The sequence below is a fragment of the Cottoperca gobio genome, chromosome 4, assembly GCF_900634415.1.
Source record: "Cottoperca gobio chromosome 4, fCotGob3.1, whole genome shotgun sequence".
Lineage (NCBI taxonomy): Eukaryota > Metazoa > Chordata > Actinopteri > Perciformes > Bovichtidae > Cottoperca > Cottoperca gobio.
The window spans coordinates 22691243-22717535 of record NC_041358.1 but is presented as its reverse complement, the minus strand read 5'-3'; the positions used below and the strand labels follow the sequence as shown (position 1 = coordinate 22717535).

At 39.7% G+C, this 26293-nt stretch overlaps 1 protein-coding gene across 1 annotated transcript; it reads left to right on the top strand.

The window, feature by feature from the left end:
- Positions 1-18705: 18705 nt before the first annotated feature.
- On the top strand, positions 18706-25583 carry tmem161a (transmembrane protein 161A). Its single transcript, XM_029430458.1, is given in 12 exon segments — positions 18706-18838; positions 19868-19971; positions 20057-20140; positions 20412-20503; positions 20703-20859; positions 21509-21716; positions 21718-21725; positions 21928-22071; positions 22177-22290; positions 22415-22589; positions 22706-22802; positions 23334-25583. Coding segments are annotated over 12 exon segments (1491 nt in total). The 5' UTR covers positions 18706-18835; the 3' UTR covers positions 23639-25583.
- The last annotated feature ends 710 nt before the right edge of the window (positions 25584-26293 follow it).

The window sequence follows — 26293 nt, the reverse complement described above, 5'->3', positions numbered from 1 at the left end:
CTGGGAGGGTGTTGCTGTTGGCGTGGCGGTTGGTGCAAGTCATAGCACAAAACGCCATTGTCAAATCAAATGGAACCATGCTGTATAATTAATGCTTGCGCTTTATATTGCAATTACCCCCCCTTATAAGGACAGAAGAGATATTGGTCAAATTCTGCACACGGATAGCCCTGACATCAGGACTCTGCTTTTCTCAAATCATTGTACTTGACTGTAATAGTATGGTATATTTCATCTGAAGTTTTAATTCTGTGTATTTAAAAAGAATTGTCTCAATGGGACATTAGCATTTACTGGGTCCTGTCACATTACAATTGAGACGTGGGTATCCGTACACTCCTGCAGTGTTTTCTTAATGAAAACATTCATTTGCTCCATGCTCTATTAAACTACTAAAAGTATAACTGCACACACAGCTCATAATAATAGCCTACAATTACCATTAATATCATAATTACAATAGCAGCCAACTGAGGTTTATAGCCTATTGTTACACATTGCACACAACGTTGGCATATATTCACAGAGTGTATTAACACATACAGTGAAATAGCAGTGTGTTGCCACAAAAGCAGAACATTTCCTTGCTCGGTCCATGCTAGCTCCTTCTCCACCTGCCCTTCTCTGTGACGCAGTAAGCTGGGGCCTACTGACACTAGCACCAGGCTTCTGTGCTGCTACACACTCACACATTCTCCACCATGCAGAGCGGAGCCACCTTGCAGAACAGCTCTGTAGCTGTTTAGCAGCTAACACAGAATTGGCTTGTTTAAAATTCAACAGGCTCCACTTCAGAGTGTAACCTATCACTCAGGCAGTGCTGGAACCCGACAGGAGCTCCTCTCTGACTCGGATGGAGAGCAGAAAGAAGGAGATGATATGCAGCATAAACAGCATTATAAAACAGGCCTGAAAATCCAGCCTAGTCTCTAGACGACCAAGCTGACCCTGCTCTCCCCTAATACTGCTTCCAAAATCTCTGCTCGGCCTGCTGCTGTACGTCAGCGATGGAAAGTTATCGTGTGTGTGTGTGTGTGTGTGTGTGTGTGTGTGTGTGCCAAGTCCCCAGTTATAATAGAATACAATACAGTAAAATACAGTATGTTGATTTCATCCTGTGAGAATAAACTACATCCACGAACACCTGCGTATCAGCAAATGTAGCTAGCAATGCAATTTCAGCAATTTGTTAAAAAAGGGTACATTATGTTTCCCTTTCTCTCAGCAGTGTTACACATTATTTATATCCTGTTTGTGGATGAGGCCTGAAAGCTGCTGTTAATAAGCGCATCAATCAAGCTCAATCCTGGGATATAAAATGATCCCTTTGACAAACCTACTGAATCCCAATATTGTCTTCTTCTCCACTTCATAACCTGGGACACATTACTTTGATGACCTCCTACACATTCTTCCGATCTTCGCTTTATCTGCTGTACAGTAGCAGACATACTAAGCCCTGGGAATGCACCTGATAGTGGGATTATTTCTCATTACATCCAGCAGTGGCACAGTATGGTGTAATATGCATCATTGACTACACGCCTCTGTGACATGGCACAGTAAAGCTCCAAACATCAACTTTTTAGAGACAAATTAAACACACATGTGCACAGACACAGCAGCTTGCTAACACAAACAAGTGCATTAGTGTTGATTGTTAAAGCTCTTTTCCATACTACATAGAAAGGCCAGCAGCAGGGGGATATGGGGGCTACTGGTGGAACACGTGACTGCCAGGAGTCGTCCAATCAGGTGCATTCCCAGCTACAAACCGTGTTCATCTCACCTCCTGGTTATCAGCATCAAACTAACTACTCAAGAAACAGAAAAACATCTCAAACATACTACTTATAAACTGCTATCTTGTGACTAAAGGGCAGGTGTTTTCCGTTAAGAGAAACAGCAGAAGCACCACTGCCGAGTCGCCCTCCTCCTCCTCCTCCTCCTCCTCATCCTCCTCCTCCTCATCACTCTTTGAATGGAGCCTGTCTCCGGTTGCTAACTACTGTCACTCCACGCATCCCCCGTTAGAGAAATATAACGCTATGAATCCGTTTTTTTGTGGGGTGGCGTTCTCCTCTGCACCGGTACACGTCCAAGGAAGCAGGAGGCGTTTCTCGGTGCGAAGCACGGACGCTGCCGCGGGCTTCCAGTCCTCCGTGTAGGCTGCATCCATCCGTCCGATCCGGCAGCACCCCACACCATCGGTCCTGGTTCCGCCGTGATGACTGCAGAATTAGTTTATACATTCGGTTCTCTAGCTTTATGATATTACATAACTCATACAGCTAGATAACCAAAGAGAAAAACTAACCCACGTCTCTTAAAGGGGCCGCCGCCGCCGGAGCTGCTTGTGTTGTGGTCACATGGAGCCATTGCAATCCGCCTGCATGTGTACGCCTCTCTCTCCCTCTCTCCTTCTTCTGCTCTCCCTGTCCCTCTGTCTCTCTATCTCTAATACACACACATAACTGCGCGCATGCACACAGCAGGTTATAGGTAATACCCTGTTTATATTATTGCTTTTACGCATAATGCGTGATTTTATTGAAAACGATGTCCTCAGACTGCTTTGGAATAGCTCAGAGCTGATGGGCAATGACCATATCCCCCCATCACCATAAGATCGTCAGTTGTACATTTTTCAACAAACATAACCCCTTCTAGTAATTATACTACAATCTCAGATGATTTATAATTTCCATTCTTTAAAACCAGTGGTGAACTTCCTCCACTACAAGCCTGAGTCCTGACGAGCATCTGCAGGGTGAAGTCATCCAGCTGCAGGAGGAGGATGATACATTCACCTGTCATCCATGAACATGCATAACAAGAAGGTTCCATGCCACTAATAACCTTAATGTAGCGTACATTTGCACACGAACTATAACATATCATGTCCAGTTTGAGCTCCTGGATGTAGTACACCGCTGATATAAGAGACAGTGTTACTACCTGTCTCCCTAAAAGATCACACTACAGTCCCTCACAAACAACCTCATTGTTGTTTTAAATGCCAGCTCACATCGACCCATTTCAGAGCATACACCATAGTTTCCGTGTTGAGTGGATTAATCCATGAATTGTTTGAAAGCATGACAAACTACCAAAAGGCATACAGTATATAGCTTACAGTAGAAGGTTTCCAGCTAAATGTCAACATGATGTAGTGGAACAAGTAAAGCCTCACTGGATGTCACTGCACTTTGGATTAGTTGATGACATGTTGAGGCGGGACAAACTTGCCTTTATAAGCCTTTGTAATCACCAAAACATGGTTATTATGCTCCATAAATATGTATCTTCGAGACAGCTCTAATGCTAAGCGTTTAAATCTAAAATTTACTGCAGAAAAAATGTAGATCACAGATAAGAATCAGGAACAAACGACAGGATAAAATACTATTGGTCATCTGTTGAGATGATACTAGCGTGCAACTCACATGATATCAAAGGCAAGATAGAGCTGATTAAAGCACGTCATTTAAACTACACTTTCCTTCAATAAATGCTTTTTATATTAAATAGGCTATAGGGTGACACGAGTTATTGAATAGAGAATAAATGTACAGCATACTCACGTATTCAGTGTACTTGAAACGGCAGTTTCCACATTCGGGCAGTCATACTTGCTTCGTTATTAAATAATACAAAGTTATTTTTTTAAAAATCCACCAGGCTTTAATGCAGCCGAGATATGCTTCTACGGTCAATCCGGAATGCGAGCGTCTTTCCCCGGCTCTCTCCAGCCATATGCTCCCTGTCTTCCACCATGTGGGATGCCGGCACATATGCGAAGACAAAGCCTATTTTACGCACAGCACCACCATCGGTGTATGCACGTGAATCCTTAGAGGAATAATCGAGGGATAACGTCCATTCCGGGCTGTCAAAAACACTGCGGCAGGGCCCGAGGAAGGGAAAATGAGAGTGAGTAGAAAGCGCCTCAGCTATCGAAGTGTCAGATGGGGGGCGCAGGAGGCGGAGGGCGGCCCGGGGGGGCTCGGGGTCAGACTGCCAAGGGAGACACGCGGTGTCCACAGAATTAGGCATGCTCATTGGCACACACATGGGTGAGCAGCAGAGATACGGGGTGGACGTAACTGAAAGGAAGAGAAAACATAAAGGTAGAAACTGGATGGAGTCTGGGAGATGCACAGAAACGCGTTGACCTCATGATACAGGCTTGTAAATGCTATTAAACGTATGCATTATAAACAACACAAATGGTCTCATTGTGGGGTCCGAGGAGCCCTCCAAAATACATTGAGGGGGTCTCCAGAGCTTCTTAAACAAAGTGAGGAATAATTTCACGTATCTATGATCCTCTAGAAAACATCCACTTAGAGAATGCACCTTGCACCATGCTGTACTCACCACCAAAGAAAGTGTACAGTGCACACAGTAGCGATATTCAAATAATTAATAACCATAACAGATTTGTCCTAAATGGAGGAACAGAGTGCAACAGTGTGCAACAACTGCACAGTCACCTAACAGGCCTTGGGGCAATACATCACACAACTGGCCATGGTTAAGGATTTTTTTTGACAATGAAGCTTCCGTCTAGTAGTCTGTTTAAATAAGGACAGAAAGTTTGTTCCCTTAAAGAAACACTGAGCAAGCAGTGACTCACAAGTAAGCTACTGAGCAACCTGCACGTTACAGGACAGAGCAATAAAATGGTATAGATTTAGACGTAGTTGTACAATTTAAGCGTTTGTATAAAAAAAATCATCTTAATTTTCTTTTTACAGCGAATACAACGAATAGTTGTATTCTATTATTTTGTATTTGTATTATTTTGTATTTTCTAACGAGTCTAAAAAAGCGCAACATTTATGTTCTAATTAGCGATTTCAGGGGGGTCTAATGAACACAATGCAAATACTAACTAAAACAATAAGCTCAGCATCCATTTGGACCACATCACAGACTTTGCTGCTGTTTATAACGGAAGTCTATGATGTGTTAGCGTATCGCTTTGAGCTGTACACGTTACAAAGAGCTCTATGCACAATTATGAATTTGATTTAGAATTATAGAGTTCCATTTCAAATGCAACATAATGAGCCTCTTATATATTTTCATGGTAGATGCAGTCGGTAATGCTTGTGTATGTGACCTGTTTCTAATTTGAATTTTAATCAGACAGTCTTCTGTAGGCCTGCGAATATTTCCCATGCGGAGGAAATATTTCAGGAAAGAGCTACAGGGATATTTTATGAAATCATCACAGGCTTCCTCAAGCTGTAGGCTTTTTCAAAAGCAGATATATAGGAAACATTTGTAATCTTTTCAACATAAAAACCCCATTCTCATTAATTAAAAAAAATTACTAAGGTGAGCAGATATATGAGAACATCAAGAAATTTTCTTTTCTTTTTTCAAATGAACTCAACTTCAATTTAATTCCATAACTAGTGTAAATATGACTGACATTAATCGTGTTTTTGTATTCCACAAAACAGAGGCTATTCAAAATATTATTTTAAAATGTGTAAGTAGAGAATTAGAAAGAATAGTACATTTACATTTAGAGTGGAATGTTTTAAGGTCAAAAGTGTGTGTGTGTGTGTGTGTGTGTGTGTGTGTGTGTGTGTGTGTGTGTGTGTGTGTGTGTGTGTGTGTGTGTGTGTGTGTGTGTGTAGAGGCCTCTGCTGAAAACATGATTGTATTGTACATTAACCTGATTGACTCTCAGCTCTTCCTTTCATCAGCCTCACGTGAATTCGTGTGGACACGCCCCCTGACTGCGTCACTTCCTGTCACCGACGTACAGTACGGGAAGGTGTGCAGTGACAACGAGCTGAACGTCTTCTGAACATCTCCACGAGCTAAATTAGTTTTCCATTCTATTTGTGTAGATCGTAGATTCACTTCCCTTTTCATTGCTCAGATTTGTCTTAGAAATCTCAAATATTTAAATAAAACTAATAATAATAATTCATTCAGCTGCTTTATTGTTTTGAGTATGCTGTTTGCTAAACACGCCGGATCTTTTCTTTCTTTCGCTTTTGTTTCTGTCAACTTCAAAACAAAATATAAAGGAATAAATGTGCACAGGTAGTGACTACAAATATGCTGTAAAAAAAAAGTCTTGATTTGAAATGTTTTAAAATCATTGTATTAAAGAAAAACTGCAGCGACTCGAGTTCAGCACCTCTAAGTGAAAAGTGCAGCCTCTGTCCTTGGTGCTGAAACGAATGCAAATAATTCACGGCGCTGTTTTTAAATCGGAAGGTGAAAAGAGAAACACTTAAACAGTTTGGGTTTGTTCAGGCAGAGTTAAACCTATTTGGATTCTAATAAAATGCATTTTTTATTAAAAGTAACCGTTTAAAACGTGGAAAAATGTTTTCGTATTCTGATCAGAGTCACACCAGATTCAACAATCTACATGAAACCCTCACTGACAGTTTCCCGTTTTAACAATTTTTCAATGAAGAACTAAATAAATCAGACTGAAAATGATGATGGAAATCTGCAAACAGAATTCAAAAAGCAAAGAACAATTAGGATTTTGTTTTATTTTTGCTATTAGTGGCATATTGACCAGAAGAATAAACTCTAACTAATCCAACTATATCATATCAAAATATTAGATTTATATCAGCCACATTTTACATCCGGTGATTTTAGTTATTACGTCGGTATTAGTTCAAAACAAAACTGTGTTTAATCAAGTTAATTTAAGTTAAATATTATATATTAAAAAAGCGTGATCGTCTTAGAATGTAAATAGGACCACTGTTGCATGTTTGATTACATGTAGCATGAGAAATAATGTGTTTATAGTTTAAATGCATATAGGAGGCTAATAGTTTAGTGCTGGCAATTCAGTTTACAGTAGGACTACACCTGTTGCACTGTGTAGAAAGAAAGAAAGAAAGAGAGAGAGAGAGAGAGAGAGAGAGAGAGAGAGAGAGAGAGAGAGAGAGAGAGAGAGAGAGAGAGAGAGAGAGAATGAAATCCTTTTCAAAATGTTATATAGGCCTACTTCTGATTTATTTTGTTATAAATTTAATGACATCACTCTCACAAATTTCTATATTCAAATATTACCATTATTTATTTATAATACACAATATCAGGTATTTAAATACGCAATAATTTGACGTAAGCATTCATTTTGGTTTGAGGGAAAAAAAGGTCTCTGAAAATGTCAATCCTGCAAAATTAATCCCAGTAAGTGTCTCATCTCTCTCTTTAAAACAGATTTGACGAAATATACTAAATAAAAGTGACTGTGTATGTTTCCAAGAATGTGATGGCTCTCTATTGTAGTTAACAGCAAAGGCCTGATTAATTCATTTCTCACTGTAGCTCCGGAGAAGATTTTCCCACAAACAAGTTACCCAAACAAAAAAAAAAGAAGAAAGAAAGAAAGAAAGAAAGAAAGAAAGAAAGAAAGAAAGAAAGAAAGAAAGAAAGAGAAAGAAAAAAAAAAAACGTCCAAAGAAAGAAAGAAAAAAAGTCAACATCAAGTTCAACAACGTGCTGGTGTTCATTAGCATCACAATGCTGTCTGGGAGCACACAAGTCTTCTTAACAAGAGGCTCTGGCGTCAAGTCCCTCCACCTCCCAGCCAAGGGGACATTTTCCCAGGCTCTGCTAACAATCACACAACTGTTTGCTTTATAAACGCCAGCTCTGGGGCCACTCAGCCCGCCTCATCACCGCTCAATGGATGCTCCCGCTAATATGGGATGGAGCTGCCTGCTGCCATTCACCACTTCAGGGTTCACTATATATAAAAGTGCAATTTGTCTTTTTTTTTACTTCATCATAATGTCAATGGAATATTATATTATTGTTCAACATTATTTTTGTAATTATCTACTTTTATATATGTTTTAAATAATAATATTATTATTATTATATAGCACATAGCCAAGCGTCTACAGTTCTCATAGCCTCAAGGTTAAAATTATAAATCCACAAATGAAAGATTAAAAAATCATACTTACAAGCCTCGAACTTTGCATAAATCCCGCACCTCCGGTTCAAGTCCATTCAGAATTTTAACGCAAGTTTCTATCATCATAAACTATAAGAGGCAGGAGTCCAGGGAGAAACTATGAGTTGATCCGACACACAGAAGTGTGTGTTTTTTTTAAGCCTGCCATTACTTTTGCTTTAGTGACCAGAAACAAGCCGAGGCCGAGGCGACACTGCTGCCAGCATCCGCTCCCCTACATCTCCTCACCAGCCTCGGATGACAGTGTGCGCGGAGCTGCTGCGTCGCTGGTCCCCTCCTCTCACTCTCTCCCACCGCCAACCCCCCCCCCCCCCCCCCCCCCCCCTCTCTCTCACACACACACACACACACACACACACACACACACACACACACACACACACACACACACACACACACACACACCGGCTGCTATGGACGACGTGCACAGAAACTCAAACACATTTTCGCACCACTTATGCATTGACTATTGTGCACTGGTGTCCATTGTTCTGCTTGAATGATGCGTCTCCCTCTTTAGTTGCACCCAGCATCGTTTTTGACAGCATTTGATAGACGTGGTGAGCGACGTGCAGCTCACGGCCGCAGCCTCTGTGGCTGCAAGTCGGTGTAGGAAGGGGTGGAGGAAGGCACCACTGATGAGCTTTAGGAGACAGATACGACAGACCCAAATTTTGGATTTGTTGGGAGGGAGGAATGCATGAAAACGCTTCAGCTCGACACCACGTGATGCAAAAGCACATCGTATCAGCTTGGCAGAGGGTGTTATCACAAATATATAGAAGATACCTACACTCCATCCTCCCCCTGTCTGCTCACAGTCAGCTGCACATCCTGATTGCACCGGATAGAGAGTCAGTTTTGGACAGTGAAGCCGGCAATGATCTCCAAACTTGCACATTGCTTGACTGAAGCACCTGAGTCAACAGCTTGCAGGAAGACCGACACACAACGAGCCTTAAACCAGCAGAAACGACTGTAGATTTAAATATCGTGATGTCCTTGTGTTTCTAGGCAGGCTGCAGGAAAAATACGTAAAAGAGAAACAATTTGTGAGAGATGGGGACGATCAAAGCGCAGCACGCAGCAGCGGTGTGTGTGATGCTGTTGCCGCAGCCTCAGCAGCGCCAGGATAAGCAGATGCTTCCCCGGAGCTCCTGCGGGTCACGTTGCTTTTACGTGGGGGGACGTCTCCTTCCTCTCTGTGCGTAACGGAGCGCACGGTGGACATTCATGTGCCAAATGTCAACAATAAACAGAGTAAAGACTACTAGATTCGCCAGTAAAAACAGAATTACAGACTATACACGCACACAGAGAAGAGTCAACGCTGCGTGCAACAAAACTAGTTCTTGAAATGAACGTAATTGTTTGCGCGCTGACGTCAGGCGACGGGATAGGTTATTCCAAACATGTTATTCAATGCGCCTGTGTGTGGGATCCATATAGGCTCATTCGTAGGGTTTCAACATGACTCATTTGTGTTATAAGTCTACTTTACTACTGCTGACACTGCTGCATTTATAGGCAGATTTTTATTTTGTTGCATTATTTTTGAGCAGAAATAAACTTTAATAAATTCTCTCCCTAAAAGGCATTTTGAATTTCCCCCCAAAAAAGATAAATGTATTTGTGCGTGTTTCTCCAGATGCAAAGGTCAGACGTGAGAGGAAACTGGACCATGATCAAATGTTTGTAAGGAAAAATATTCTTTATCCCAAAATATTTGTTTTGTTGTTGTTGCAAATAATGATCGTAACAGAGCATCTATGATTACATAGGTCACAGTTTGTCTGTATTCTCCTTTATTTAATTCAACGTTTCAATGTAGCACAAGAAACATTTGTATCATTATTATTAATATTACAATACATCCATTTTAAGAGTACGACTTCCACAATTGGTAGAATCCAGACTGACACATGGAATTAGATTATGGTTATATTTTCCTATTTACAGAATGTATGACGACATTAAAGCTGATGGTTAAATGTATGTACAAAAAAAGGAAATTTGATATCATTTATATTTCATATACACCTACATGTATCTCTTATTGTATTTGTTTTATTCCTCTATAAGCCACAAATGAGCTACAGATATAAATGACCAACTAACTTTGAGTTCTAAATATAATAACATAGGCAAGTGAGTCCTATTATACGTTCATACTCATATATGGATATTGTACAACATAATAAATAAACGTTATCCTCTGGGCCTTACAAGGCCTGCACATTCAAACAGTTTAGGGAGGACGAGCTGGGCCGAATAAACTTTTCTAACACACTGCACATGATGGGAAGTAACAACCACATTTCCAGTGTCCTCAAGAACATTTCACATCGCAGAAAACTAGGCAATAATGATAATCAAACATGTCAGTGAACATCGAGACTATTCGAGCTAAACAGTGACATCTATTGGCTGAAAAGCATCACTGAAGCTCAGGCCTGAGAAAGGTGTGAGTGGCCTTAATCCACAACACGTTGAAAACTCCAGAAAACGGGATTAAAAACCTGAATAAAATGATATGATGGAAACACAGCCTCTAAAGTGATGCAGTCAAACATATTAAAAACATTCTCCAACTCTGCAGATACAGTGATCGTGAGTCTGATGCAGGAAGTGAAAGGCCTTTTCTAAATGTATTAAAACTAAAAGAAATAGCCTGTTGATTAAATTAGACACATTCTAAAACGAAAATGAGTATAATGGTAGTGAAGGGTATAAAGATGAATATTTGACTGTTACTAAGGTCTCTGCATAAGTGGATTTAATCGAATAATAACCCGGTAGGCCCACGTGATGATGCAGAATAGAACAAATCACTCTATAAGTGTTAAACTTTGCTGGGAAAAAATGTGATTTACGTTAAAATAACGTTGAACATGGCGAAATTAATGTGTGAGAGTACACAACAGTGTAATCTAGCTACCCAAATATTATTAAAACAACAGGCTATCATCGGTGCTGGTCTCTTTCCGAGCTGTGAAACCATATGTAGAATGTGTAATAATATTATGGGATGTTTTAGATTTATAAAAAATAGAAAAGGAATTGTTGTGTCTTTTATTTTCTTGTCTTTATTTATGGCTCCAGCAGGAGAAAGATTTATATTTAGAACAAGTAATGAGACAAGAATACAGGAGTATCAATTCCTCAAAGGCTCTAAAACATTAATAGTTCCCAAAGATTTCATGTTTAAGTTTAAAACGGATTAATTAATTAACGGATTAGAATAATATTAATACATCCTGTAGTTGGATTCTGAGTTACTGAAAAGAAAAGGTGCATTCCTATCCTATTCTACTCCTTTCTAATTTGGGTTTATTTCGCCTTTTAATTTATAAATCTACATTTCTGGAATTAAATACGTAAATACTTATTGTTTTTATGGTGTAGCCGAATGATTAAATAGAAGTAGTGAAATAATTTTAGCAGCAACAGACGAAAATATGCTTACCAGACTTCAACTGAAATGATACTGCTGTGCAAAGATTGCGCTAAAAACACAATGAATATATAAAGAAACACATTGGAAATAAGAATTTTAAATATCATATGTCTTTAAAGGCAAGAAAACGCACAGATCAGCCACAACACGGTGCCAAACAAACGATCAAAGCTCATTCAGCGCAACTGGACACTGACTGAATAAAGAACATTAAGGTTAAACTTCTGAATCACTATTATTTTATTTTGTTTCGTTTTGTTTTTGTTTGTATAAAGTTAAAGTAGCACTGGCCCTCACTCCTTTTATCCTCAAATAAACCTAAAGTATTTATTTATTGAATAAATGAATGCTTTTATTTATATATTCAGTCATTTATTATTTGTCACGCACGGAAGTAACGTTTGCTGTATTTATTGGTATTTTAATTTATGTTACAAAATATTTAATATATATTATTTAGCTATTAAATTACTTAAAGAACTATCTTCTGAAATGTAGAATTCAGAACACACATAATTCACATCTTTTCAAGTATTGAAATGAATTAGTTGACACTGCAACACTTCACGCACACACACACACACACACACACACACACACACACACACACACACACACACACACACACACACACACACACACAAAGATTCAAATCCCAGTTCAAACATGCTTCCACACTAAATTAATTCATTTCTGTCAAACGTGTATGACTGTTATGTCGTCATGGGTTCAATTGTTAATAACTGACCAATTCAAGTGGCCACTTCTGGGAATTGTAATGGCCAGCTCTTCAAAGAGGCTTGACCTGACACAGGGACATGAAGGTGTCAGAGGTCACACATGAAGACCAACAGGGAGAAAATGTCTGTCCTTCCCTGTCATGCCCCCAAATTAGCACCTAATAGCAGTTCATTGTTACATGTTATTATTTTCCAAAACAAATATTGAACACTAAAAAAAAAAATGTGAGCTATTAGTATAAATCCACAGATGTGTATTGTTCTGCTTTTATCTTGTCTGGAGAAAATCCTTGTGAGGACTAAACATTTCAAAGTGCTTTATTTTTTCCAGGAGGAAAAATGATCACTTTGAACTGCATATCGAGCAGCAACAGCAGGTGTCTGAAACTCTAAGCTCTCCTAAATCTATTTTTAAATGTGTTGGTGGTTTAATGGAGCAACATTATATAGATCTGTGGATATGTTTAGAAGAATGTAAAGCCTTATTGGTTTTCTATAGTCAAAGAGTGCTGCCTCATCACACAAAGCAGCATGATTGGAGCATTTTTTCATTGAGAATAAAAATGCATTCCTTATGCCAGGCAGGTTAAAGAATTGGCAACAAATATTACAACAAATGCATTGTTTTCAAACGATCATTTTGCTATTTTAAATCCAATTCCAAAATAAGCTAATGGAGTTTGTAAGATTCAGGTGAGTAAGGAGAAACTAATATTGTCAGCTTGCCAGTAACTGTGTAAGAAGCACTTACATCCTCCTGCATTAGGCTGATGTGACCACACACAGCAAGTATACTGTACTGTAGATGCACTCAGCAGCAATGATCAATTGGCCTGATGTAAAGGCGTTCAGGGGGGCAGCACCTCACTGTATAAGAAATCAGGTAAACCTGGAATAAAACCCCCAAAGGCATTGACGACATTAAAGATGAAACACATTTCTTACACATTCAGGTTGACAGGAGGAAGCAAGAGACAAAGTGTAGGTGTCATGTGAACCTCATCATTCCCACAGCAACAAGCCTCACTTACTTGAACAGAAAACTGATAGAGTAAAAAAAGGAATATTGCAAAGATGGAATACATTATGAGATAAGTCTGTAATTAACTCAAACATGATTTTTCAATCATTTAAATTAAAAAAATAACGTCAAAGCAATTTCAAACACTGTAAAATGGAGAAAACAACTTACATTGCTTGCAGCTTCTTCTGATGCTCAGAGAGAGAGAGAGAGATGTTGGTTCATTCTCCACCATGTGAAAACAGACTGGTGTTCTTACAGCTTTCCTGGTTTAATTGGGAACAGGCTGAAGTTTATGCTAATGAGCGCTGACATCAGTCTTAGCAGCCCCCACTCCATAAAGGAGAGGAGCAAAGGGCCAAAGTCGCGCCTCTTTTCCCAGGCAATTCCGCCGGTCAAGTTCAAGCGCAGCGCACGATTGTCATTCAAAACACGTTAATTAATACACACACCATAAATGTGTATGTGTGTGTGCGTGTCTGTGCGTGGGGGGACAGATTACAAGCACTTTTTTACAATTAAATAAATGAATATAGGCAGGTATATATTCGTTTTTTAAAATCTTAGTAAATGTTTCCTATCCAGTGGCCTTTTAACGTCAATTTTAAAAGACAACAAAACAACTTTTTGTAGTCACTTTGGTTCAGCCTGTTAGCAGAAATCCTCTCCTGGCTATACAATGTCTCTCTGGGTTGACAAAACATGAGCAGGGTCTTCTTTTCATGAAGCATGAGGATGATGAGGTCCAGGTAAAAGCCATTATTCCATGTATTTCCATTAAATAAATAAACATGTATATATATATATATATATATATATATATATATATATATATATATATATATATATATATATATATATATATATATATATATATATACACATACATCACAAAGGGATACAGATTAAGAATAAAGGGAAGTTAGAGATTTATCAGATCAAAGAGAAAAGAGTATAGTTTGTGTAAAGGGGTTGCAGGTCAGATGTAGAAAAGAGCTGTAATATTGTAATAACATGTGTGCACACATATTTTCATTGGCACAGATAGGTAAAAGGAAGATAGTGTCAAATTAAAGCCTATTGCAATTCATTAAGTGAAATGACCCTTGTGTATGTGTTTGTGTGTGCATGTACATAGCCCATCTGTGCATGCTGGATCATCCATGGGATCATCAGGGAAATAAAATTAGCAGCATACATTTGCGTAATTACAGGATAAGTGTGCAACGATTCATGTCGTCCAAATCCAGAATCTGTGTGAGGACAAGCCAAAGTAATGGCTTAACACATCACAGCAGAGTCAAGCCAAGCTAATTCTCCTCCGTTTGAGTCTGGACCCGGAACAGAGACGAGCCAGATACAATGAGTGAATATGCAGATATGAAGCCTGTATGCAGAAAGGCTTTATATGTGTGTATGTTTTCTCATATTATAAATCCACAACCCCCCCAGTTGTATTATGTTGTGGGCCATTACAGAGGAATGAATCTGCAGCTGTGACAGCACACAATGTTGCTTTTTAAATCTCAAACTAGGGGAATAACTCCATAGATGTTTGTTTTTTGTTGTTGTAGGATAATCCTTTTTTTGAACAGGCCTTTTTCTTTCACTGAAGACTATTTTTGAAATGTCACAGTTATCAAACGAATGATGCTTTAATTTCATTTGGGTGCTTCAGATGTAGAGTCCTGGTATTGTGCATGTTGAACGAGGCGTCGTTAGAGCCAGTAATCTAAATATCTGCTGTTAAACAAAGGCCCACTGTACATAAAGCTAAGCTACATCTTCTTATTTAGGCTTGAATTAATACAAAAATGAGAATTCAACAATGTGGTTCTTGCCTTTTTTTTTTTTTACAGTAGAAAATTGAAATGCAAGTTTAAACCAACAATATATACACCATATGCAAAGTTCTTATTTTTACTGTAATCAGCAAGACATGTGATGCATTCGCTTGCCACATGACACATGCTGCATGTTTGATTAGAAAGACATCTGCCTGCAACCATCATATCTGACACTTATGACCGTGAAACTTGGTTTGTATGTAGACAGCACCGACGTTAGGGAGCGATCAGTTTGAAGGATGGTGTATTCCCAGTGCATCACCTTTACACACTCTTTCTCTCACTTCCTCGTGATATACAGTAAGTCTATGTCGATGTAATTAACAGTCATGAGTCTCACTACTAAATAAATCCCTGTGACAAAGCAGATCTGGCCCTCCATAGCTGGTTCCCACAGCTATCCCCGCACACTGCAGCAGTTAGGAACGAGACAAAAAGGAAAAGAGCGGGGAAAAAACATGGTGGTGGTGGGAGTTTCCTTTGACGGGGCACCATTGCAACATTTGCATATATTCAAATCAGCCGATGAATACCATGCATGGGGGCAAACAAAGACGAGCCAATGGGAGGGCTGCATCCCTACTGCGGGCTCCGAAGCCGCCGCCGGTATCCCAGCAGCACCCTGGGAGAGACACAGGGAAGTGGTGTGGGAACCGAGAGGCCCCCCGAGCTGAGCAGAGGGAGGGGAGCCACTTGTAGCCCGTGGTGGATTAGCATTTTATTTGTGTCCATTTTCTTCAATAATTTCTGCCCCGCCACTTCAGCCACAGATGGCTAACATGGCAGAGGGATTAGCATTTGTGTCAAAGATGATGATTATGGAAGTGTTTCTCCACCCAGACAGAGACATTTCTTCTCACAGTGTGACTGACAGTTTAATGCCAGAGATATTGAGCAAATGTACAGAATATTTAACTTGTAATATTGCTTGTAATCAATGGCAAAGGTTGGCATTAAAAAGGTTCATGTTAGAAACAACATGCATCTCTTCATGTTGCACGGTCTGCATGTAAAGAGGTCATACAATTCTCAAATGATCGGGTTCGTCTCATCATACTGTGTATATTTCATCGTCAGCAACAGCAAGAGATGGAGAAAGAAGCAACTTTAATTCTTTAATATGCAAAACTAAATTCCTAATTAAAATGTGATCGCTCCACATCGCTCGCTCATAAAGTCACAAACTAATTGCCTTAGGGTATAGGCTGGAGTTGGATCAGCAAGACTCATAAAGGATCAAACCACAACACAGAGTTTGATATTGAGCAGAACAACTCATTTTGTGTGATTTATTTCTACAGATGCCTGCCCGATGGTGCATGCATGCCCACCTGAGATGCTGTTGTTGCTTCATCGCACAAAGCTCCATTAGATCAAATTCACAGTTCTCATTGAATTGTCATGCTCTTGTGCGCAAATTCACGGGGCAAAGGATCAGACACATCTTCAGCAGAAGGGGTGCCACCAATTAACAAAAAGTGTCAATTCAATCAACTTCTGCAGACCACCCAAATGACATGAACGCACATGCTAAACACAGATTTGAATGTGGTGAATGGTTTTGGGAGAAAAGATCTTTTGGAGGGCGTGCGGCTGGAAACACTTGCACTGTTGGAGGCACACGGGCCTCCACTTTACAGAGGATGAGCTGACATTATAATGCATGTACAGGCCAGTGTGTGTGTGTGTGTGTGTGTGTGTGTGTGTGTGTGTATGTATGAGCATGGACCTCATCCTGAGTGACCAAGCATACCACACACTGTCATCCTTGTACCGCAATATTCCCCAAACACCTCATGGTTTATAATAATCTCAGGTTTAAAGATCCTACAACATAATACAGCAACACATTACAAAGACATACACTTTGTGTACAGGTTTGAAGATAAAGATGTTAAGGTTAGGGTATTATAAAGTATTTCCTTATTTGTATCTATCTAAAATGAAAATTAATACTTTAGTTCATGATCACATCAAACCCTCCCCTCCCCTTCCTCTTTCTCCCTCCCCAGTGTCTGTATGTTTTAATGCCAAAGTAGAGAGTAAGAGGAGCATATCTGAGACTTTAAGCTTCACCATTTGCATAATGTTTGTTTTTACACAATGAAATGTTAAGATGCATGGTGGTGGAAGCATGAAACATGGAGATTATCATTAGGAGGATCTCACAGAGGTGTTCTATTGGCAGGAATATGCAACTCAAAACTCAATTTGAATGATTTATATTTGAATTTCAATTGCTCAACTTGAATAATTGCATAAAAAACTGAATCTGAATAGCATAATTTGAAATTAAATGAATTATTTTGCAACTGAATTCATATAAACTTGAAACTGGAGGTAACCGTATGAAATGCAATTCAGTTACTCCCAAACTGTATTTGATCCTTACTGAAAATACCACTCTCTATATACTTCCACATTCAGTTCTCAGTTCTCTGCCACTTTGGATTTAATCCAATAAACAAACTATCAAACCGTAAATCTGCACTGGATTGGATGTGTGTCTCAGTAAATTCAAATTGAACCTTGATGATTTCAGTATAATTTGTTATTGAATACATTAGTACATGTTTCTAGATAAATCAAGCAAATTACATTTACCTACATAAACAATAGTACTGTCCCTTTTTATTAGACATTTGAACATTTGTTTGGACATGAAAAAATGTAATATTCAAACTATGGCCACCTGTTCTAATTCAAAATGTACAGTCTATAGGCGGAAAAGACCATTTGGAGAAGTCTTCATTGGTAAGGGGCCTGCAGCTCAGTTTTGCCCCAAGGCCCCCTGGTGGGTTAATCCAGCCCTGACTTTTTGCTAGACATGTCAGAACATGAAAATCAGCGGATTTGTGGAGATCACAAGACTACAAAGTCTTTACTGAAGAGTACATGACCTCTGTCGTCCTGTATCAAGGCCATAGACTGTACAGCGTTCAGTTCCCAGGGGCTTTTTTCCCATTTATGATTCCATTCCAATAAAAATATCATAATTGAGTTAATGTCCCATGTGTAGGCCAGGGACTAATAATCAAGAGTATTACAATTTTACCAATTTGTTCTAGACATGTCAGAACATGAAGCAGAAATGTTTTCAGGACATATGTAATTGGAGGAGCTCTCACCTGTAGGGTCTGCACCATGGACGTATTAAAATAACTGCCTTGTAACCACATCAATGAGAACAGGATACATATGTTTGCTTCCAGGTTTAAACCACCCTTTAAAAGCAAAACAAGGTGAAGTGTTGTTTTAGGTGACCATATCTATGTGGGGAGAAAGGTCAGTGGGCAGTATCAGCTATGTGGCCTTTTGTCTTCCACAGGCTGTGTTGTAAATGCTTTTAAACACATTTTAGTAATAACTTCCAAACGTAGCATGACATCAATTAGTCCCCTCTCAGAAAAGTGAAATGATTACATATTAACCTTAGATGACTCTGGTGTTGCAACATCTGACTACGTAGTTCAATATTTTTCCTTACCTCGTGTTTTTAATGTGAAATAGGCCGAAATCAATTCCCTAATAACCGCAACAGTCCACTAAAAATATGATATAAAAATATATCACAGTAGAAGCTGCAGGAGCATCAGCTGCTGTGCTGGTATAAGTCTTCCAATTGTCGAAGCTATCGGGGAGCACCTGAAGGCACCGCGCGACTCCACTATTACATCCGGGACATTCAGCTGTTTCACATGTCAGTTGCTGTCAAGACTTTCCTGCATGTGAAGAAGCTCCGGCAGCTATTCTGGTTTTAACCACGTCTTTCTTTCGAGAGAAGATATGGTAAATTAATCCCCACTCCATTTCGTACACTGACATGTAGTTACCAGTCTTAACAGCCTGTCGTAAAATTCGCCAGCGAGCTAATTTTGCCTGTATTTGGTTACTATGAGAGCCAGTGTGCTAATGCTAGCTAGCTAGCTAACGTTTGCAGGAGCAATGACAGGTGGTGAAGTTTAGCTAAATTTAGCACGATAGCCATTTGCTTACTTTCATTCATTTAGCAGGAGCTTTCAACACGTTCTTTTTTTAAGGTTGTTAATCTTGGTTAGATATGTGTTACTGTGCGCTTTTTAGCATAGTATGTGACTTAGCTTGTTGTGCATGCCTGTAACATATGGACTGACATAATGTTGGTGTAGCAAAAACTAACGTTACCTGTTCCTGAGACTTTCTTGAGTCTTTGTCTCAGTCGACATGAAATACTGGCAGTGGTGGAAGAAGTATTCAGATCTTTTACTTAAGTAAAAGTAGCCTACTAATACCACTCTGTCAAAAATACTCCACTACAAGTAAAAGACCTTCATTCAAAACCTTACTTGAGTAAAAGTATATCATTGTGCAGTGAAATGTCAGTGTTTTATTATTACATATGATCTTTTGGATTGATGTTAATGCTGCATTAATGTATATTTTTCACTTTACTGCTTGTCCCTGGCCTTTTATTTACCGTTTGGTAGGTTAATCTACAGCAATGCATCATATTCTGTAATAGCATGTGTTTGTAGCTTTATTTAGCTCAAGAAGTACAAGAATTGTCTCCACACATAAAGGAAACACTATAGATGTCAGTTTAGCACAAACATTGAAAATCACCAAATTTGGAGATACGTGATTTTCCCTCAACAGGGAGGGTATGAAAAAGTGTAACCCAAAAAGTAACTTAAGCTGTCCGACAAATGTAGTGAATTAAAAAGTACAATATTTACCTACCTGTGTAAATGTACAAAATACTGTTAACTGTTTTCATGTCCAAAGATGGGAGTTTTACAGTTGGGTCTTGTACTTAAACATGTGTGTTTGTGCTGACAGGCGCTGATAGGAATTCAGCTGGTGGTCAGCTTGCTGGCTGCCAGCATTATGCAGAAGATGGCTCCACATTACTCATTTGCACGCTGGCTCCTTTGCAATGGCAGGTATAATCACCCTTACAGGCAGGTTATACATTATACACATAATGTGATGTGCACTATACATACATGTGCCTGTTGTGTCTTTCAGTTTGTTCCGGTTCAAACACCCGTCAGAAGGAGAGCTATGTGCACTTGCTGGAAAGCAGATGCCCAAACAGACCAGGAGAGACAGGTGGGAGTTGGGGGAGGGTCTGGTAATGCAGAAAGTACTCGCAAAGGAGAAATGCTGCCTAGAGGAAGAAATTGCTTTGAAAATAAATCAAATGTATAGATTCTATGCACGCGCTGAAATAAAGCTACATAGTTTTACCTTTTGTTGCCAGTGCTGTACTATTTATATATAAAAAATATATTTTTTATTTTTTATTGTAACACTTAAAACCTCTGATGTTTTTTGTTTGTATTTTTTTCAACAAGGTCATGTGTCTTTGTTTGATTTCTAGGAGGCAAAATGGGGAGAGCAAGCCTCTCACAGTGCCCAAAGACATCGACCTTCACCTGGAAAAAGCTCCAGTCAACACCATTGACGCTTTGGGTAAAATAAACACTCCTTTATCTACATCACAGTGACATTGTGCATGTACAAACACTGCTCAAGTTCAGCTATCGACTCACAATGCTTTTACAGTATTTCCAGTCCCTGCCTCATAACGATGTATGCTTTAACTAACAGGTAGAACACAAACGACTCTATTGTGCCTACAAATGTTTTTTTGTCTTGTTTCTACTTTCAGTGCTGCGATTTTTCCTGGAGTACCAGTGGCTGATTGATTTTGCAGTCTATGCAGCGGGTGTATTCCTGTTCACTGAGTGTTACTACAGTTATGTTGATGCCAGCAAAGAGGTCAATATCGGAGCCATCTGGTGTGTCTTGACTGTTCTCTTCAGTCTGTATCCTTCAACTGTAAAGTCACTTTGTCACCGATAAATAGGGATCATTACTACAGAAAATTAAGATGTAACGATCGATCGATCCCCTCATTAAAACAGCTGGTTGTCAGCTGACGAGTCTAATATATTAGATTTTCTTTCTGGTCAAATTTACACACGTGTGCCGCATGATTGTTTTATGTTGCACACACAACATACACGCACACATACACACTTTAGTGTAGCAGTTCTTCAGCGTTAGTGAAGACGAAATAAAACACACAATTTGTAACGCCAGCAAATCCAGAATAAGCCTCTGAGGAGCAACCTTAAGAACAAGGTTTTGATAACAAGAAAGTACTTTAACTGGGTCCAGTTTCTGAGAATATGTAAGTTATTTAATAGTCAATGTTTTATTATGAATATATCATTTTGTTTAAATTTTCCATGAAAGAAAAGTTAGTGAAAATCGGAATCGGCAGATCAGACTTTAAAAAAATTGGAATCGGACAAGAAAAAGTGCAAAATATAATCTTATGCTACATCTGCAGTCTCTAAGTTTTTGCAAGAACAATTAACAAATATGATAAAGTGGCCTATTTTATGTGTAGTCTTGGTCTGGATGAACGCTACTTTTCCTCTTGTGTTTAACTTGACCCACAACCCTCAGAAAGACCCTTCACACTCTAATGAGCCACTACTTCAGCTCTGAAGAGGGCGGCGAGCGCTCCGTGTGCCTTGCCTTTGGCTTCTTGTCTCTGCTCGTGGCCATGCTGGTGCTGGTGGTCAAGGAGGACTACCTGGAGTTCGGCCTGGAGTCGGGCTTTTCCAACCTCTTTGACAACTTGGAAGTCTTTGCCAGACATCAGGGCTACGCCTGAATGGTCGTAAGTATCTGTTCCTGCAAAGACTACTTTTAACTGAAATACTACTCTGTTGTCTGAAGGGAGGAAGGTGTCTTGATTTATGTGTTGATTTGTATTATTCTTTGACATTGCATCATGCATTCAGTACTTTGCATGAGCAAGTAACAGACTTTACTTGACTAATGTCTGACGCCTAACGTTTGGTTGTTTTGACTCCCTTTAGAATCCCTGTGACCAAGCTGACGGTGAAACTCGGTCTGGCTGGTATCTGTTCGTACATCGGTGCTCTCCTGGCCTTCCCCGGCCTGCGACTGGCTCAGACTCATCTAGATGCTGTACAGATTAACTCAGGCCGACCACACATCCAGTAAGAACTTTTGCATTTAGCACTGCAACAGACAATATACTCCTTGTCTTATTAAAAACATAAGCAGTATTCCACTCTCTTGGATGTCTTGGATGTTTCCTGCAGGTTGCTGCTGCACGTTAGTTTCCTGTCTCCAGTCATTGTGTTGATTCTATGGGTGAAACCCATTGCAAGGGACTTCTTGGCCAATGCACCTCTGGGGAAGACTACTGTCACACTGTGAGTGCACATGCATATTTGCTTATTTTATCCACTTACAAACAATGGACACTAATGCAAGATGTTCTCCCAATTGCATATTTGACTTTTCATAATCTTTGACCTCTTAATCTCACGCTTGCAGAGTTGCCAGCGAAACATTCGACAGCATGCGCCTGTGGATCATCGTGGTGTTGTGTGTGCTGCGGCTAGCGATGACCCGTTACCACATGCAGGCCTACCTCAATCTGGCTCAGAAGTGGGTGGAGCAGATGAAGAAGGAGGCGGGACGTATCGCTGCTATTGACATTCAGAGGAAGGTCAGATATTTGAACAATGAAGGGTTGAATTTAAGAAGTTTTGACATAATGTGAAGGTTTACTGAGCAGTAAAGTAACTGAATGTGGAAACTGAGAATAAATGTTTTGTTTTTCAGGTCACTCGTATCTTTTGCTACCTGACCGTAATTACTCTCCAGTATCTGGTTCCTGTTTTTCTCATCCTCTTCTCCACACTGGCACTCAAAGCACTAGGTGAGTAAAATACCTCCAACACAACCACTGCATGTAAGGGAGAAGCCACACTTGATCTTTTCCTAACGATTCAAATGTAAATTTAAGGGAATAGTTTTGTGAAATATGTTGATTCGCTCTCTTGTGTAGAGTTGGATGAGATGCCACTCTTGTATGTTAAATATGAAGCTGTTTCCAGCCCAAAAATAGTCCAGCTCATAATGTAATAATGTAATTACACAAACAAGATATAACATGTTAATATGTGAGTTTTAGAGGTGCTTGTATATTTTGTTACCTACCCACAGAGCCTGGATAACTAGCTAGCTGCTGGCTTTGGTCATATATTCACAGGACAGATATGTCTAACTATTCCTGTAATGTCACATTGAGACATTCCGCTACAGTGGAGTTGAGTCTTAAAAACATCCACAGTAATTAAGTGTTCGTGTCGGTGAAACATAACAAGTAATGGTTTCTTTCAAAGGCCTACTTTCTTACTTTTTCCTCCCAGTTTCCTCCCATATTTACTGATCTCTACCAATCTTTCAGGGGACTTCTCCTGGCAGTCTGGTGCAGAGCAGACCCCCGGGGTGACACCAGCACTGCTGATACCCACAGCAGCACCTGTGCTGCCTGGTGGTCTCGATGAAGATGAAGAAGGGATGGACGATATGGATGAGGACATCCAGGCCACAGTTGCTCGCCTGTCAGAGGCCTTCACAGCACTGCGGTCCGTCCTCACTCCACTTTTCTTCCGAGGTTTCTTTGCCTTCCTGACGTGGTGGGTGGCCGCCTGCCAGGTCATCAGCTCTCTGTTTGGTATCTACTTCCACCAGTACCTTATGCAGACCTAACTGAGGGTCACGGAGCCAAACTGTTGTGCCTGCAATGCAGCCTCAGCCCTCTGCTGTCTGCAGGTATCCTTTGCAACAGCATATCAACAGCTATGGGGACATTTCATTAAAACACACACAGATAGAATGCACCTTGTTTGTGGCTGTAACAGAAGCTTTTTATCAAGGTTTGTTGAGGAGACGGGTGATGGACACTGTCTGTTGCAATATTGGCTACCTTGTTGCGTTTATGGCTTTTTGTGACCAGCAGGCTACTGGTATCAATAATGCAAATGTACAGAGAGAGAACTGGGGTCTGCATCACAAAGAAAGTTCAACTTAGTCTGGCTCTCTTTGGGTCCACCATAAACAATTCTTGATAACCGGAATCACAAAGCTGGTAATCAACCGGCTCCGTTACCTCTGGGTTTATTGATCCAGCTACGGATGCGTTCATGTGAAAGAAGCAGATTTTTTTAATTACATGCAACATCAAAAGAACCATGAGAGGATTACTTAATATGACAGAGACACCCAAAGGGAAATTAGGTTTGTTTGTGTGTTGTATTTAGATCCTCATTAGTTACTGTATTGCAACAGTAGCTACAATTCCTGGGGCCCCCGAGGTTCTAGTGACGGTGATATTCAGTATGATGGGATAAGAAGCTTTAGAAAAGAAAATATTCTCCAAGTTCGTCTTAAAGTAATTGTAAGCCTTTTTAAAATTTGTTTGGCATTTTCAACATGTTCAGTAGAATAGAAAAGTAAAATGTTGCTTTTGTGTCTCATTTTGAACAAACTATTGATCCACTTAGAAAGAGCAGGTTCTGATCTGATCCGGCGGAGCAGGTTAGCCGTGCAGCGTAGGTCACCATGGTGATCTACCTTGGTAAAAAGTGAGCCAGCTTTGTGATATTGGAAAACAAGAGTTAAGCCCACAGAGATCCAGCTAACCCACTAATCTCGCTTTGTGGTACAGGCCCCCGCCCAATCCTCTAGCTACTTCAGCAGAACCTTTTCCTGCAACTTTTCAGATGTGTCTATGCCAGTGTTACCTGAATTGTTCTTTCTAGAACATTATTGAATGCTGCATTTAAGATGTTTAATTGGTACCAGGGTAAGTGTTAGTACTTAATCCCTGCGTAGAGAAGAACATTTTACTTTTCAGAGGGACTATTTGTCCCCCTAAAGAACCGATTCACGAGTGCTAAATGGTTTTTGTTATCTTTTTTTTTTTTTTTCTGCTGTAACGATTTGATTGCAAATGTGTAGTAAAGCTTCTGATCCTATCCTATTAAAGGAAACGCAGCTGAACGTGCATCCAAACGGTGGTTGTGGCTGTGTATCAGCCAAGAACTGAAGAGCTGTTGCTTTTGTCTAAATGGTGTCCTTCAGTATTCCTAAGTGCCTGGGAGCTCAGGGGTTTTAAATCAATTTTAAAATCTCCTTTCTCCCCGATAATGCGTATTAAGAATAAATAGAATCTGTTAATAGAATAGATTAAGTTAAGTCTTCAAACCCATTTCTGTTTTTCCTTTTTTTATTTTCAAACACTACTCACTGGCAATATTTGTGTTGCAGTGTCTTAATTAACTTACATTTAGATTTTTGCCAATTAGTCGCGTACATGTGAGATTAGTTAGTTTATTTTGAACCAGTTTTGTGTCGGTGGATTTTATTTATTTATTTATAATGCATTGCCTCCAGTAACTTTTTAGTTTTTTAGAAAATGATACAGATGATGTAAATCTGTTCATTTATGTATTCTGTTTGTGGCAACAAATTTTAGTGTGTTTTTTTTTTTTCTAGATAGTATGAATTGAATGCTCTGAAATCCTTATACTGTGAACTTCAAATGAAAATGTTGCTTTTTGAGATTTTCTGAATGCATGGTGTGCAAATTTTTGGCTGTAACCTGAACGTTTAGTTTGTGTGGCTCAATAAAACACTTATTATTTTCACTGTTCCCACTTAATTCTGCTTTCCCTCAAAGAGCGTGGGAGATACTGCCGATAAAACATTTCCTTTTAAAAGTCGCTGCTCCAATTGACAAAAGACATCATGCATGACAATGGAGTGTCTCGCCACTGTGCTGGGTCCTGACCTCTGACCCCCCCCCCCCCCCAACCTCCTGAGAAGATCATTCTTTAATCACTGATCATTACGATGAACCTGATGTCCCTCAATTGTCTGCCAAAAAATATTGTTTTTGGCCACAGGAACTGGTGTTTTTCTGGAAATCTTCCAAATCCTCTCCATTTGTCAGTGCAGCCTAAAAACAGTCAAACGAGATTTATAAGCTTTATGACGTTATCAAAACATTCAGATTTACATGTTAGTCGTGTAACAACAGTTAAGGAATGTGACCTTTCACTAGAGCGAGGCTGGAGGGGCTCTGTCTGAAAGTTGACATGATTTATTGGTGATATCATTTGATTTCTACGTCCAATCAAAAGCCACAAAGGTTTCTACAATTTCGAGAGGGACGGCCACCTCCCTGTCTTTATGTGCTCAGACGTGCTTCACTGCAGGATATTTAACTATCGGTACCGGTTATCTGATGACTCAACGACTATTTTATGGCTGCTTGAGATTTAGCATTGGGAAGTTGTGTAATCGATCGTGTTTAATTTTCCCAGGATGGGTTAGATTATTTATAAGAAGCTGGGTGGGGAT